At 43.0% G+C, this 17694-nt stretch overlaps 1 protein-coding gene across 1 annotated transcript in view; it reads left to right on the top strand.

The window, feature by feature from the left end:
• Window positions 1-17694, top strand: part of LOC106561820 (integrin alpha-1) — a 68189-nt gene that overhangs the window by 43954 nt on the left and 6541 nt on the right. Inside the window, exons 11-22 of the mRNA XM_014126079.2 lie at window positions 5653-5797; window positions 6911-7053; window positions 7528-7671; window positions 7946-8206; window positions 8491-8621; window positions 9792-9967; window positions 10223-10368; window positions 13144-13251; window positions 14722-14798; window positions 14973-15099; window positions 15700-15780; window positions 17605-17681. Of these exons, the coding sequence (XP_013981554.1) occupies window positions 5653-5797; window positions 6911-7053; window positions 7528-7671; window positions 7946-8206; window positions 8491-8621; window positions 9792-9967; window positions 10223-10368; window positions 13144-13251; window positions 14722-14798; window positions 14973-15099; window positions 15700-15780; window positions 17605-17681 (1616 nt within the window). The remainder of the gene's footprint in view (window positions 1-5652; window positions 5798-6910; window positions 7054-7527; window positions 7672-7945; window positions 8207-8490; window positions 8622-9791; window positions 9968-10222; window positions 10369-13143; window positions 13252-14721; window positions 14799-14972; window positions 15100-15699; window positions 15781-17604; window positions 17682-17694) is intronic.

Raw genomic sequence — 17694 nt, 5'->3', positions numbered from 1 at the left:
TCTTTCTACTCCTGGGACGTATTCATTACGCCGATTCTGTTGCAAAACGTTTCTTAAACGGAAGCAAACTTGAAGGGAGGAGGGACCTACATACATTTGTCCAATAGAAGCTCTTGTTTTGCTCTGCTTGCTTCCGTTTGGTTCTTAAACGGTAAACGGTGTTCGTAATAAACACACCCCTGCTTTCTTTTCCCCTTTCCTACCAACTAACTCCTACCCCTGCTTTCCTTTCCTCTTTCCTACCAACTAACTCCTACCCCTGCTTTCCTTTCCTCTTTCCTACCAACTAACTCCTACCCCTGCTTTCCTTTCCTCTTTCCTACCAACTAACTCCTTGAGTTGAGTTTATTTATTTTATTTTTACAGGGACAGTGCACATTAATCAACGTTTCAGTAAAAGTGCCGGTTTTAGCCAGCCGGCTAATTTTCAACCGCAGTCCCTGGGCAGGTTATTAAAAACAATTACAATATAGACAATCATTGAACAGTGAGCACACGCAGAGTAACATAGGACAAGCAAGACATAGCATACAGACAGAGCAACATAGGACAAGCAAGATGTAGCATACAGACAGAGCAACATAGAACAAAAAGCAACAAGACAAAATCCATAAAAACAACAAAGTGTTTCCACACCTCACAAGCTACAGACAACAGACAACATGGAATGCGGCAATACACTGCTAGGGATTATGTTCACAAGTCTGATTGACCTTTAGCCATGTCTTCATGCATTTTGTGAAAGTGTGATATGTGGTGCAGTTATGTGTGTCTGATGGCAGTGTATTCCAGACATGGGAAGCTCTCACAGAGAAAGCAGATTTACTAAAGGTGCTTTTCCTTAAGGGAACTATACAGTCACCTCTCATGGCAGACCTTGTGGATATGCTACCATATGTTTGGGTTTTCTGTATTAACAAAAATACTGAGTGGAGGGGGAGCTAGGCCATTTAGGATCTTGAATACAAGACATGCGTCGGTGTATTGCACAAGATTTTCCCAACTCAGGAGCTCATGCTTTCTGAGGATGTAACAGTGATGATGGCTATTGGGCTTTCTATCGAGCACTTTGAGAGCCTGTTTGTAGACAGACTGAATAGGTTTTAATGTTGTATAGCAAGCTTGGGTCCAACTAGTCAAGCAGTATGTTAAGTGGGGGAGTATAATCGATTTGAAATACAGTTTTGCTACCTCTGTGGTCAAACAATTTCGTATAAATCGGAAATTAGCTAGGTTGAATTTGGTTATTTGAATTACCTTTTTCACATGCTTTTTAAAGAGAGGTTGGAATCAAGTATGATTCCAAGGTACTTAAAATCAGATACCACCTGGAGCTTCTCCCCTGACACATAGACATCTGGCTCAGTAGCATCTGTTGCCCTCTTTGTGAAGAACATGCAAACTGTTTTTTTCACATTGAGATGCAAACACGAGTCACTGAGCCACTTTGTAACCTGGACCATTACAGTAGTGAGTTCTTGTGCAGCTTGTTGTTTGCTCTTTGCATGCACATATATCACTGTATCATCTGCATACATTTGAACTTCAGACCCAGTGCAGACGGAAGGCAGATCATTAATGTACAGGCTGAACAGGAGGGGCCCCAGTATTGACCCTTGGGGCACGCCCACATCATAGCTAAGAAATTATGCCTTCAAGGTATGATTTCATCCATCTCAAGGCATCGGGGGAAAAGTTGAACTTGGACAATTTTGTGATGAGAATCTCATGGTTAACAGTATCGAAAGCCTTCCTTAGGTCCAGAAACACAGCCCCAACAACGCCCCCTTTGTCCATCTTGGACTTCACATTTTCCAGAAGAAAGCAGTTGGCCGTTTCTGTGGAGTGTTTCGCTCTGAAGCCAAACTGCATGGAGTGTAATGTGAAGGGGCTGTTGTTGAGGTGGGAAATCAGTTGTTCTGCTACACACTTTTCAACAACCTTCGACACTACAGGTAGTATACTAATGGGCCTGTAGTTACTCACATCAGCAGGGTCGCCCGATTTAAAGATGGCCGTTATTATGGCTGACTTCCATACCCTTGGAAACACCCCCAGACCAATAGATGTGTTGGTGACCTTAGTAATGGGGCCAATGAGTGACTCTTTGTAGTTTTTAAGAAAGGTAGAGTCCAGCCCAAACACATTTTTGGATTTAGAGTTCTTTAGTGAGCTGTTCACCTTTGACTCAGAAACCTCCCTTATGATGAAGACAGGTTGAGCGTCATTCACTAGCACTGAGCCCAATAAACCGGTGGAGGGGTTCTGTGTCAGTACCTTGACAGAGTCAATAAAGTAGGAATTGAAGGCTATTGCTATTTCGACTCCATCCTGTGTTAGATTGTTATTCACCAGGATTTCTAGTCTTTTTGCATTATTACTATGGTCTTTCCCTGTTAACTTTTTTAGATTCTCCCAGATCAATTTAGAATTTCCCTTTGCCTCACCAATTATGTTAATAAAAAAGTTTGCCTTGGCCTGTCTGATTTCTTTCATCACCTTATTTCTCAACATGGTAAACCTACGTCTGTCATGCTCTAATTTGGATTTTAGGGCTGTTTTTAGAGCATAATCTCGTTCTTTCATCAATTTCCAAATTTCTCCATTTAGCCAAGGAAGAGTGCTCTTTTGGCCAGGTTTGGATTTGATTTTCTTTAGGAAACCATTTATTGTAGCCTGGATTGTGGATAGAAAAACCTCACTATCAGCTTCCACGTCTGTATAGGACAAGAGATCATTCCAGTTAATTCCATTAATTGCTTTTTCAAAATAGTTTAATTCACTCTTAGGTATTCTTAGTTGATCCGGCTTTCTAACAGTAGAGAGCTTCTACCCCTTCTACCCCTGCTTTCCTTTCCTCTTTCCTACCAACTAACTCCTTCTACCCCTGCTTTCCTTTCCTCTTTCCTACCAACTAACTCCTTCTACCCCTGCTTTCCTTTCCTCTTTCCTACCAACTAACTCCTTCTACCCCTGCTTTCCTTTCCTCTTTCCTACCAACTAACTCCTTCTACCCCTGCTTTCCTTTCCTCTTTCCTACCAACTAACTCCTTCTACCCCTGCTTTCCTTTCCTCTTTCCTACCAACTAACTCCTTCTACCCCTGCTTTCCTTTCCTCTTTCCTACCAACTAACTCCTTCTACCCCTGCTTCCCTTTCCTCTTTCCTACCAACTAACTGCTTCTACCCCTGCTTTCCTTTCCTCTTTCCTACCAACTAACTCCTTCTACCCCTGCTTCCCTTTCCTCTTTCCTACCAACTAACTCCTTCTACCCCTGCTTCCCTTTCCTCTTTCCTACCAACTAACTCCTTCTACCCCTGCTTTCCTTTCCTCTTTCCTACCAACTAACTCCTTCTACCCCTGCTTTCCTTTCCTCTTTCCTACCAACTAACTCCTTCTACCCCTGCTTTCCTTTCCTCTTTCCTACCAACTAACTCCTTCTACCCCTGCTTTCCTTTCCTCTTTCCTACCAACTAACTCCTTCTACCCCTGCTTCCCTTTCCCCTTTCCTACCAACTAACTCCTTCTACCCCTGCTTTCCACTGTCCTACACTGTTAAAAGAAACAGTTTGAAATATGCAGCTAGGCTTTCCCAACACCCAATGGCAACTAATTGCATAAATCTATCAAATGTTTCAAAATACTCTCTTTTAATAGTGTACTCCCACTGTCCTAGCCCACTGGGCTAAAGGGTACAGCATATTGCCGTGGGGATCGGTTTCTAGGATATCATGTTTGTGAATCTGTGACTGCCCGCTGATTGGCCCCAGTCAGATACAGTACAGAACGACGGTGGGTGTTGTGTTATTCACTGGGCACAGACATCAATTCAACGTCTATTCCACGTTGGTCCAACGTTATTTCATCGAAATGAATTTCATTGAAATGACGTGGAAACAATATGGGTTCGACCGGTGTGTGGCCAGTGAGATCTTTCATTCACCATCTCGTCTATCCCTGTGCTGGTTCGCCATGATCCAACTAAAGTTCTGGAGACAGAGGGACCCTCTGTCCTCTCTTTCCTCTCCTCTCTCAGCCCAGAGAGACCTGTGCTGTGGGGGAGAGGAGAACTAACAAGAGATGTCTTTTCCGTGAGAGGATGTTCACTTTGAACAAACAAATAGCTTTTTTTCTCCCAAACCTTTATGTGCATTCATCAGGCATTTCCCCTCTGTAGATGAGTTGGAGTGAACATGCTCTACACTCTTACAAAAAAGGGTTCCAAAAGGATTATTCCGTTGTCCCCATAGGAGATCCCTTTTTGGTGGAAAGGGTTCTACCAGGAACCAAAAGGGTTCTACTTAAACTTTTGGTTTCACTTAATTTTTACATTCTGTCATAAAGAACACATGTGCAACTTAATAAAAAGCATGTTTTCCCATCTCAAAAGGTAAAATAAAATAAAAATGACTATAGTAAGTGCATATTAAGTGCCAAATAAAGTAACAAGGTTGACTGTAAAAGGGTTGACAATTTCTTCTTAAATCAGCCATAAATCCCCTTGTGACAGTGCTAATAGAAGCGTATTGTGTGCAACAGAGGGTGACAATTGAATGCAAGCTTCACAACAACAAAAAATGTAACCGTTAAAACATTCATAGCTTGTTTATCTATGGGCAACAGGGTTGACATGTTATTTTCAACCCGCTCAGTTTTCCACCACATAACACCAGCTCAGCTGCTTTTACTGAATTGACTATTAGATGTTCACTGTTTCTTTTGAAAAACATTTTTTAAGGAATAGTTTCACCATATTAAAACAAATGGACGCAAAAGGCACTTATTTTGTGGAACGACCCAGTTCCATCTTGTGAAATACTTTACCCTGTCCTGTCTTCCTGTATTCATGAAGCAGGGTCTTCTTCTTCATGTTCTGTGGGGGAAATGGCTACATGACACAGTGCATTGTGACAGTGGTCTTTCTCACTGTGGTCACTGGTTCAGCCTTCACTCAAAGCTTTCTAGTATCTCTATGAGCTGTTGTCTCATCTGACTCTTTCATTTTTTTATGTGTGCATTGTTGTATTAGGAACAATGTCCTCTTGTCCAGACCTGCTTTTTTCGGCCCTCTCTCTCTCTCGCTCTCTCCCTCCCTCTACCACACCTGCTGTCTCGACCTCTGAATGCTCGGCTATGAAAAGCCAACTGACATTTACTCCTGAGGTGCTGACCCGTTGCACCCTCTACAACCACTGTGATTATTATTTGACCCTGCTGTTTATCAGTGAACGTTTTAACATCTTGAAGAACGATCTGGCCTTAATGACCACGTACTCTTATAATCTCCACCCAACACAGCCAGAAGAGGACTGGCCACCCCTCAGAGCCTGGTTCCTCTCTAGGTTTCTTCCTAGGTTCCTTCCTTTCTAGGGAGTTTTTTCTAGCCACCGTGCTTCTACATCTGCATTGCTTGCTGTTTGGGGTTCTAGGCTGGGTTTCTGTATAGCACTTTGTGACATCTGCTGATGTAAAAAGGGCTATATAAATACATTTTATTAAAGTCCTTAATACAAAATTATGTCTGTCACAGATGTGTAATTTTCGAAAAACAGGATTATTGAAAAGACAGATACTGTACATATTGTTGTACTCACATGGCTGAGGCAAATGTATTTTATAGTTGTTAAATACAATTAATTCATTCATTCATAGGAGGTTGTGATGCTGGGAGCAGTGGGGGCGTATGAGTGGAACGGGACAGTAGTGATGCACATAGGTCAGAGTACCATGGTTCCCCTAAACGCAGACTTCCATGACCCCCTGGACGAGAGGAAGGAGAGCCTGGCGGGGTATGTGGGTAAGTACAAACGACACACACATACACACAGCCTGGTGGGGTACGTGGGTAAAGTCCAGACCCGACCAGACAAACCACCCGCATGGATTACATTGTATTTATTTACCCTTTAAACCTTTATTTAACCATACATGGCTGTCGTATGACGTTGAATTCCGTCCCTGTCCTCTGTTGCTGTAGTTATCTATGTGTAAGTCTAGACCTACTGTTTTATATGAGCCACTCCACACATGGCATTCCCTCAAGGGAAAATATATATATATAGTATATATTTGAATTGAAGACAGTTAAGAAGAACAGCTTCTTATTTAGATTACGGTACAATGACAACCTGTACAATAACAACCTGTACTGACACTTTGGAAACTGGACGGTGGGCTAAGTCCTTAGTGCCTTCCAGCTCCTGTATAAACAGCCCAGGGTAGCATGGTGGACTACCAGCCCATTACTCTACAATAGACAGAAACATGGCCTACATCCCAACTGGCACCCTATTCCCTCTATAGTGCACTTTTTTTTGACCAGGGCCCGTAGGGCTCTAGTTAAGAGTGGCGCACTATGTAGGGAATAGGGTGCCATTTGGGACACAGCTATGCTTATACTCTAACTGAAATAACAGACCCACAGGGCTTACAGTAGCCTACATCTCCCCTCATACTACCTTTTACGGGCTGTAGGGAAGACGCTGTGTGGGATTAAAGAATAATGTTATTTAATAAAGGTGTCACGGAGAACAATCTGGGTGGCTGTTCGTCTCAGACCAGACAAACACAAACACTGAGTATGTCTGACCTATGAACTGTCTGTGGTACAGTGTTCTTCAGAAAAACGAATCACGCACACACACTCATGCAGGCACACGCACACATGCACATACACACTCCTCTCTGTTCTCCAGTGTTTTACTGCTTCCTCTTAACAATGAGACTAAACTAAAGTAATGCCAGGAGACCAATGTACTCAAATAACCCTCTAATAGAGACTCTGTGTCCTTATGCTGTGGTCCTGAACTGTGTGTGTGTGTGTGTGTGTGTGTGTGTGTGTGTGTGTGTGTGTGTGTGTGTGTGTGTGTGTGTGTGTGTGTGTGTGTGTGTGTGTCTGCCCACCGTGCAGGTTATGATGTGCAGTCGGCATCAACCCCTAATGGTGTATTATACATCACGGGGGCACCGCGGTACAACCACACAGGCAGAGTCATTGTGTACAAACTGGATGAGAACCACATCACAGTCACACAAGTGCTGAAAGGAGAGCAGGTGACCAATCGTCAAACCATCCTTCATCAATCTCCCACCACCATCATCACGATACATTACAAGCAACATCTTTACGTTATGTACTGTAGTTGCTTTGTCAAACGCATGGGTTATGTGGTTAGACACAGCAGGTGTGGGAAGAAACTACATTTTTTTAACCAATGCAACAAAATATAGTTTTAGGACATCATTGGTATGCATTAGATAGAAATGAGATACTGCAAAGTGAGCAGAAAATAAAGTACTCTAATTTCTGGAATTCACAAGAGTTCACTTATGTCAAGGCATTAGATCATACAGTATTTCTACTACATTTTGAGCATGGAATTCAGAGAGGGCTAAGTTAAGGATATATTAAAGCATGTATTTGGACTTAACGGTTGAGTGGATTATAATGTAGTTTGACCCGTAGAATATAGAATCCGGGATTAGAAGTTCCAAGCCCGTTCTATGGATTCTGTCTGTCTCCTGTAGATTGGCTCCTACTTTGGCAGCGTTCTCCAGACGGTGGATGTTGACCAGGACTCGTACACAGACATCCTGCTGGTGGGAGCTCCTATGTACATGGGCCCAGAGAGGGAGGAACAGGGAAAAGTGTACGTTTTCAAACTCAATGAGGTATGTGGTGTACTGTTTGTGTCTTTGACCTGTCATAGTAAATTAAGTTCAATGAAAATTCATTTCCGTGAAGGTCAATAAGTGAATGTTACGATCTAGTTGGAGATCACACTTCAGGGATATTTGTCTGTTACAGTACGAAGTCTCATTAGAAAAAGCTGGCATTGGATTAGAACAAGGGTCTGATGACGCTCAATAAACATTTCTCTCCCCCCTTCCTTCCTTCTTTCTTTCTCTCTCTCGCTCTCTCCATCACCCCGCCCCACACCTCCAGAAGGGCATGTTTGAGCACCAGGCCACGCTGAAGCCCGACAACCAGACGTGTTGTACCTCGGCCCACTCCCATGGCTGCACCAACGTTAGTAATAATGACCCGTGTGGCGCCCGTTTCGGCACCGCCATCGCAGAGGTCAGCGACCTGGACCTGGACGGGAACCGGGACGTGGCCATCGGGGCACCGTTCGAGAATGACCACAGAGGAGCCGTCTACGTCTACCATGGAGCCAAGAAGACTATCAAGGAGAAATATGTCCAGGTGAAGAAAGAAAAGACCATGTGATCCGACTGTTCCCGTCTGTGGAGGCTGGTGTCACCAGAAGTCAAAGGACGGGCTCATTCTAATGGCAGGAATGGAATGAATGGAACACATGTAAACCATATCCTCAGATTTCTCCCTCCACCAGCCAACACTGGTCCTCATCTGTAATCAATATGTGGGATAGTGGTTTGTGTACGGACACTCTGCAGTAGATATGCAGTTACAGTAGGAGTAGATGCCGTAGAAGTAGTCTGAATGTGTGTGTGCTGGTGTGGTTTCAGCGTATCCCAGGTCCTGGAGACGGGGTGAAGACTAAGTTCTTTGGCCAGTCAATCCATGGAGTCATGGACCTGAACGGAGATGGAATCATAGACATTACCATTGGAGGTCTGGGAGGCGCTTCTCTGTTCTGGTGAGTGTTCAGTGCTTCTGCGTTTAGAGTCAAAAATAAAATTCATGCCGCACACGCATATAAGCAGGAACACACACACACACACACACACACACACACACACACACACACACACACACACACACACACACCACTTGAACTATTAGTAATAGCAGTAACCTCATATCATCTCACATAACTTTATTATTATATCTTTAGCTCATTTATCAAAGACTGTCACTCTGGTTTACACAGCTGTGTCCCTCTTGGGATTTGAACCAACAACCCCCTCCTCAAACCCCCTGGCCCTCCTCTCCTCATAGAGTTCATGGAGCTGAACCCTCTTCACTCCTTTCCTCTCATCTCATATAATGGAATTGAGCTCTCTACACACCACAGGGCCCCCAGCCAGGGATCCCTCACACCCACTCAGTTTCTGCTGGAACGAGCCTAGCTGACCAGGGCCGACCAGGGCTGTGTGAAAAACTCCAACTCCCAGCAGGCAAAGATTTTAAAACAGGATTTGGCAGCTCTTCCTCCTGGGCTCTTGGACCTCTGCTTAACAGAGTGTGGCTGTAGACCGTTGGAGAGTCACTCCCTAATTCCAGAGCGTCCATGACAGTGGACCTAACTGTGGCGCTAACAGTTTGATACTGCAGCTGTAGAACTCAGTTACGCCACGGAAACCAGTGACCTCCGCCATAATGGATTCCTTTGTAGAGCTGCCATGGCCCGCGATGTGATTTAGAGCGCGGTCGCAAACATCTTTTCATGAAGACATGAATAATGTGCTTCATATGTTCTATTTGGGGGTGACTTAAAAGGAATGGAAGCAGTATACCTTTTGGCTTCTGCTGTTTTCCTTTTTTGGAAACGTGTATTTATTAAGTTTAATTCACAGGTCATTCACTTATGTAACTTGAATATGCCAGTTCCATGTGCTAATGTCGTGTTGAAAACAACTGGGAACTGGGAAATCTCCGACTTCAGTGCGTTCAAAACAACTGGGAACTAGGAAAAAAATGTGCACCAACTGGGATAAATCGATTTGACTGGTCATCCAACTCGGAATTCCAAGTCGGGAACTTGGGCCTATTTCTAGAGCTCCGACCTGAAGATCACCGACGTCATTATTTTTCAGAGTTCCCAGTTGGTTTTGAACGCTGCATAAATCTGGTGTTTGTCATCCAGGTCCAAGGATGTTGCTGAGCTTTATGCCAACATGACCTTTGACCCGAGCAAGATCAACCTACAGCAGCCCTCTAAAGGCTGTATGTTGGGCGGGAGGGAAACTGTGTGTGTGAAGACCAGGGTCTGCTTTAGCTACAGCGTCAAGTCTGAGAAGGATGGCACTAATTTGGGCACAGGTGAGAGTCTGATTGACCCCTTTCCTTTCATACAGTATGTTTACATGTTTACAGTGTAAACCTCCTTCAATACTATGCAACGATTAAAAGTGGACTCTCGATAAGAACAGTAAAAACGAGTAAAATAGAAAGAAAGCTTTCATTTTGTGGTTGCTGTAGCTAACCCTAACCAGGATTTCTAGAAAAACTAGGCATTTTGGGAAAGCTACTGGAATTTTGCCACCCTAATCATGACTGGTGTTTGCTGTGTTTCAGCCATTAAGTACACCCTGACGCTGGACTCTCTGAGGGCGAAGTCGAGGGCTGCGTTTCTCAACATAGACGAGAAAAGTGAGAAGAAGGCCCAGGCCACCGCCAAGATCATAGACAATCTGTGTGTGGAGCATTTATTCGCCATGAAGGCAAGTAAATCCTTCCTCACCCAGCCTGGTCAACATGGAGAGAGAGAGAAAGAGAGGCAGATGGAAGTGAGAGAGAGAGAGAGGGGGGGAGATGGAGAAAGATAACAGCACCATAGAAAAACAGCCTTTCTTACATAGTTTAGTAGAACATTGCTAAATGGGTTATGGGCTTCAGTTTTTAATTGTGATGGCGTCAGATAAAGCGCAGTGAAAGACAAGTGCCTTACCGTAATCAGCCTGGTTCGAGAACTTTTTATGCTTTATAGCCAACTTCTATCAACTATCATATGTTTGGCATGACAATGACCATTACACTTGGGTAAAACAGCACAAACAGATTTGGGCCCAGCCTAAAGGGCCATTAGTATCTCAGTTTGACATTAGTTTATCAGTAGACCTCCTCAAGAGACTGGCTAGTGGATGTAGTGGATGGATGTATAGGATGGAGCCTAGTTGCTCTGGTATTTATTCATTGTAGGACAGCCTGGCCTCAAAAAGATGTAACATATTAAACGTAAATCTGTGATTCACCTATGTTACACTCTTAGAAAAAAGGGTTCCAGAAGGGTTCTTCGGCTGTCCCCATAGGAGAACCCTTTTTGGTTCCAGGTAGAACCTTTTTGGTTCCAGGTAGAACCAAAAGGGTTCTACCTGGAACCCAAAAGGGTTCTACCTGCAACCAAAAATGTTTTTTCGAAGGGTTTTCCTATGGGGAAAGCCGAAGAACCCTTTAAGGTTCTAGATAGAAGAAATGGTGCTAAGAGTGTACATTTGGTATGGTTACTTATTACATAAGACGGAAGGTTACTTAAGTCAAAAATGAAAGGAAGGAAGTTGGTCGGGGAGGATGGATGTGTGGGCGTATAATGCAAAAGTCTAGCAACCCAAAGGTTGCGTGTTCGAGTCACATCCCAGACAGCTTTAGTATTTTAGCTAATTAGCTACTTTGCAACTACTTAGCATGTTAGCTAACCCTTTCCCTAACCCCTAAACCTAACTCATCGCCTTAATCCCTAACCTTAACTCCTAACCCTAATCCCTAGCCTAGCTAATGTTAGCCACCAAGCTAACGTTAACCACAACAAAGTGGAATTCGGAACATATCATACATTTTGCAAATTCATAACTTATTGTACGAATTGCAATTCGTAACATGTCATACAAATTGTAATTCGTAACATATTATACGAAGTGGAGGGATACCGTTTACATTTACTACGTCTATCCCTGAGTCCAGGTTGGGTAGGAACGCTCTTAACATGAAAGTGGAGAAAGATCTCCCTCCCTTGATCAAAGGGAAAGCATTTTCATGAAAACAACCACTTACAAAAGGCCCATTACTGTACATACACACATTTCAGCTTAAAAGTGGCCTAGAAATAGATTTACTTTACATTGATTGTTAATTGTTCTATTGGTTGTTTTGTATCAGATAGTTGTACATTATAAGGTTTTCGTAAGGAGGCCAGATGAAAAGAAGAGAGCTTTTAAATGACTGAAGACCTTGACTGTAATGGGAACCAGAACCAGAGCTTTACTGATCAAAGCAAGGTGAAGAGAATGCCCTGACGATGACTGTTAAACTACCCGCAGGACCTCTGAGAAAGGGAGCGAGAGAGAGAGAGAGAAGGGAGGTCTAGAGAGAGAGAGGTAGGGAGAGGAGGAGATGGAGGGGAGAGAGAGACGAAGAAAGAGGTAGAGGGAGAGCGGGTGAGAGATAAGCGTAAGAAAGTGAGAGTGAAAGAGGGAGGGAGAGAAATAGGAGAAAGAGAAAGCGGATGAGATAGCAAGGGAGATAGGCATGTTAGAGAGAGAGGGGTAGAGGGGCATATTTGAGAGAGGAGAGGACTTTGAAAGAGAGACAAAAGAGAAGAGAGAAAGAGAGGGAATGAGGGAGAGCTAATGGATGGTTGGAGGGTGCCGATAGAATTACAGGAAATTAAAAACTCTCCTCTGTCAGGAAGGGGGTTGCTAAAATGTTTTGAATGCAAGTTGTTGGGAGGGTCCACCCAACAACATTTCGCTTAGGGCCACCCAAAAGGCTAGGGCCAGCTCTGACTGCATATGTGGGTATGGATGTGGGTACACAGACCTGCTAGTCTACTGCGGCCCCTCATGATGAGTTCAGATTTTTGGTGGCCCCCACCCCTATCAAAGATGCCCATCCCTGCTCTAGTGCATACAGTATCTTCAGTGGAGGAGTGTGGAGTGACACACACTGCATTTGATTCGATTTGTGGCAGCCGGTGAAGGGCAGGAGGTAGGCTTGATGAATAAATAAACCAAAAATATTTTGTTGCTTCTCTGTAATACTAGCCACCTAGCAATTTTATAAAGTTAGCTTTAGCTAGCCAGATAGATAGGTTCCCAATCTCCCAACCTCATAACTAGCCACCAAGCCATTTCAGGCTATCGATCAAGTTAGATTAGCTTGTCTAACTATTTTAGCTGACATGCCTGCTGGAAATGTTGCTAGACTTTAGAAATTATTATTAAAATGGCAATTGAACAGGTATAAAGAGGTATACTTAGATAACCTATGCAGAGAAATAGACACATATATATATATATATTTACATAGAATGAGGCATAATGAAAATGTCTCTAGCTTACAGGAAAAGCTGTTTCAGATGTTTGAAAAATGCCAAATTATCCCAGATTCTCCAACCACCACCCCTCTCTCCTCATCTACATCACGCTGCCTCTAAAATAAATGGTGCTTGATGCCCCTGGATACATTGTACATGTAATTACATTAGCCCGTCCTCCCTTTAGGCTGAATTGGACTTCAGAGACCCGATCATGGTCTCCCTAGAGTTTGGCCTGGCTGAGGACACGGGTCCCGTCCTGGATGGAGATCTACCAACGTCAATTAACAAAACGGTAAAATGAACCACACTGTGCCCGATTTTACACACACACACACACACACACACACACACACACACACACACACACACCAGTAACTTTTGGCTTGCAATGAATTTTATATACCTTGGCTTGCTTCCCTCTTTAGCCACTAGAGGCCCTCATTGGCTAACAATATGTGTGCACACATTGATTTCCTACCTTACTGATTGGTTTAGACCTCAGCTATCACATAATACAGTACAATGGTGAATATGCAATGTGTGGGCAGAGACGTCAGTAATCAGTAGTTTACACAATCATGCAGTCATGCTCTCTGCAGCACTTATCATCAGCAACAGCTGTCCTCCATCGTTCACTAGTTCATATCAGAGGCTTATAAGCTTTAAAACACTGACAGGCAGTTATCCTGTTTCCATAGTGGAGCTCCCACACACGCATAGTTCTTATGAGCTATTTGCCAGACGGACGGAGAGCCAAATTCCTTGAAGCCTCAAATTCCTCAACACAAAACAGAGTGTGATTACATCCAAGTTACATGTCTGTTTAGCAAAGTTAGCACGTGTTCACTGGTTCTCAGGCCTGAGTTCTCATGCTATCAACACACCGCACCACTCTCCGTACAACCAGAGAGGAAGCAGTGAAGTGAGAGGGTCCACTCCTGTCAACATCTGTCCACACAGGAATACACCGATAAACTGACCGATAAGCTGACCGATAAGCTGACCGATAAGCTGACCGATAAGCTGACCGATAAGCTGGCCACCTGCCTTCCCGTCTTTGGGACGACTCCTATTATTACGGCGGAGACAATACCATCTCGTCAACCACAGGAGGTTGGTGGCACCTTAATTAGGGAGGACGGGCTCGTGGTAATGGCTGGAGCGAAATGAGTGGAATGGTATCAATTACGTCAAACATGGTTTCCATGTGTTTGATGCCGTTCCATTCGCTCCTTTCCAGCCATTTTTCTGAGCCGTCCTCCCCTCAGCAACCTCCACTGTTATATACAGTGTCTCTGCTACAACGTGCTACTCAGGGTCATGGAGGATACTCTTCTGTTACAGTAGAGGAGTGGTCCTGTTACTGTATAGTGAGGGCAGAGGTGTTGGAACAAGAGGGCAGAGGTGTTGGAACAAATAGACAAGTGCACGACACACACACACACACACACACACACACACACACACACACATAAAGCGCTACCTTTTCTCTAAGACATTGTATAAAATCCCAGATTGTCATTCTTGGGAGCAGACACTTGATCTTGTCATCATTCCAATGCCACTGGGAACCAATGGGGTCTCATGTCCCAAACGTTAGGAATGCATTTCACTATTTCAGTCAAAAACAAACAAGAACACAGACAATTCACTGTCTCTTGGTGCAACTACTAAGCTAGTGAATTCGTTTTTTGACTGCTTTCTTGCTAGTTCTGTCTTGTACACGGTTTAAATTTCTTGTAACCATGCACATGTCATTCAGATTCCTTTGGTGGACTGTGGGACCGATGACAAGTGCATAGCTGACCTATCACTGAAGGCTGTGCCAAGTATACAAAGGTATTATCACAATGATTGTATTCCTTCAGTCCATCAAACTGTCAACGGTTGTGACAGTTCAGTAGCAGTTATGTTGCCCTTGAATTGTACTTTGGCGCCCCCTTGTGTTGCTTCAGTTGAAATGCCCAAATTACATTTACCCTGCTGCGGTAGTAACTTTCCCATTCTTTGCAGTCTTGTGATCAAAGCGAACAAGGAGAAGTTCCACGTTCTGATCACCACTAGAAACAGCAAAGACAATGCTTACAACACCAAAGTTATGCTGAGCTTTACTGAAAACATTAACTACGTCAAGGTCGAGGTGAGGTTCCTCTCTGTCTTTTATATATATATATATTCACCTTTATTCAACCAGGTAGGCTAGTTGAGAACAAGTTCTCATTTGCAACTGCGACCTGGCCAAGATAAAGCAAAGCAGTTCGACACATACAACAGAGTTACACATGGAAAAACAAAACATACAGTCAATAATACAGTAGAAAAAAAGAAAACAAAAAGTCTATATACAGTATATACAGAGTGCAAATGAGGTAAGATAAGGGAGTTAAGGCAATAAATAGGCCATGGTGGCGAAGTAATTACAATATAGCAATTAAACACTAGAATGGTAGATGTGCAGAAGATGAATGTGCAAGTAGAGATACTGGGGTGCAAAGGAGCAAGATAAGTAAATAAATACAGTATGGGGATGAGGTAGTTGTATGGGCTGTTTACAGATGGTGCGCAGTGATCTGTGAGCTGCTCTGACAGCTGGTGCTTAAAGCTAGTGAGGGAGATATCAATCTCCAGCTTCAGTGATTTTTGCAGTTCGTTCAACTTCTACTGTCTTGAACATCCAAATTTCATTTCACAGTCATAATTTCTGTCAGTATGTTTTGACATCTCTCCCTTTACTCCTCAGCCCAAAGAAAAATACTGCAGTCTAAATAATACCAAAATTGAGTGTGCTGTGGGATATCCATTCCTCAAAAGCAATGTAGAGGTAAGACGTTTCTGTATTATTATATATTGTTTTATAAATATTTTTTTATTTTATTTATTGATAAAAAATATTTAAGGGGTAGATCAGCTTTAATATTGCAGATAGATTGTAGCTTCCATCAATGTAATTGTCTGCATGATTTCCAATCCTCCATATATTTTTTTGTAAATATATAGTACCAGTCAAAAGTTTGGACACACCTACACATTCAAAGGCTTTTCTTTATTTTTACTATTTTCTACATTGTAGAATAATAGTGAATACATCATAACTATGAAATAATACACATGGAATCATGTAGTAACCAAAAAGGTGTTAAACAAATCAAAATATATTTTTGGGATTCTTCAACGTAGACACCGTTTGCCTTGATGACAGCTTTGCACACTCTTGGCATTCTCTCAACCAGCTTCATGAGGAAAGCTTTTCTAACAGTCTTGAAGGAGTTCCCACATATGCTGAGCACTTGTTGGCTGCTTTTCCTTCACTCTGCAGTCCAACTAATCCTAAACCCTCTCAATTGGGTTGAGATCGGGTAATTGTAGAGGCCAGGTCATCTGATGCAGCATTCCATCGCTCTCCTTCTTGGTGAAATAGTCCTTACACAGACTGGAGGTGTGTTGGGTCATTGTCCTGTTGAAAAAGAAATGAGAGTCCCTCTAAGAGCAAACCAGATGGGACGGCGTATCGCTGGAGAATGCTGTGGTAGCAATGATGGTTAAGTGTGCCTTAAATTCTAAATTAATCACAGACAGTGTCACCAGCAAAGCACCCCCACACCATCACACCTCCTCCTCCATGCTTCACGGTGGGAACCACACATGCAGAGATCATCCATTCACCTACTCTGCATCTCACAAAGACACGATGGTTGGAACCAAAAATCTCAAATTTGGACTCATCAGACCAAAGGACAGATTTCCACCGGTCTAATGCTCATGTTTCTTGGCCCAAGCAAGTCTCTTCTTATTATTGATGTCCTTTAGTAGTGGTTTCTTTGCAGCAATTCCACCATGAATGCCTGATTGACGCAGTCTCCTCTGAACAGTTGATGTTGAGATGTGTCTGTTACTTGAACTCTGTGAAGCATTTATTTGGGCTGCCATTTCTGAGGCTGGTAACTCTAATGAACTTATCCTCTGCAGCAGAGGTAACTCTGGGTCTTCCTTTCCTGTGGCGGTCCTCATGAGAGCCAGTTTCATCATAGCGCTTGACAGTTTTTGAAAAGTTCTTGATATGTTCCGCATTGACTGACCTTCATGTCTTAAAGTAATGATGGACTGTTGTTTCTCTTTGTTTATTTGAGCTGTTCTTGCCATAATATGGACTTGGTCTTTTAGCAAATAGGGCTATCTTCTGTATACCACCCCGACCTGGTCAGAACACAACTGATTGGCTCAAACACATTAAGAAGGAAAGAAATTCCACAAGTTAACTTTTAACAAGGCACACCTGTTAATTGAAATGCATGAAGCTGGTTGAGAGAATGCCAGGAGTGTGCAAAGCTGTCATCAAGGCAGGGTGGCTAGAATCTCAACTATAAAATATATTTTTATTTGCTTAACAATTTTGGTTACTACATGATTCCATGTGTGTTATTTCATAGTTTTGATGTCTTCACTATTATTCTACAATGTAGAAAATAGTCAAAATAAAGAAAAACCCTGGAATGAGTAGGTGTGTCCAAACTTTTGACTGGTACTGTGTATATATATATATCTATATATATATATGCAAATTTTGCAATAATACATCTATTCTCAAACCATTAGACTCACTATGGACTTCAGGCCACTGATGCGTCTGCTTGTTCTCTCTCTGCAGGAGGTCTTTAAGATCCTGTTTGAAGTCAACCCTGCACATATCTGGAAGGAAATTCAGATCAACGTAACTGCAACCAGGTACAGTAAGCCA

Source organism: Salmo salar, chromosome ssa01 (genome assembly GCF_905237065.1).
Source record: "Salmo salar chromosome ssa01, Ssal_v3.1, whole genome shotgun sequence".
Lineage (NCBI taxonomy): Eukaryota > Metazoa > Chordata > Actinopteri > Salmoniformes > Salmonidae > Salmo > Salmo salar.
The sequence above is the reverse complement of the archived record's forward strand: the minus strand, read 5'-3'. Positions and strand labels throughout refer to the sequence as shown.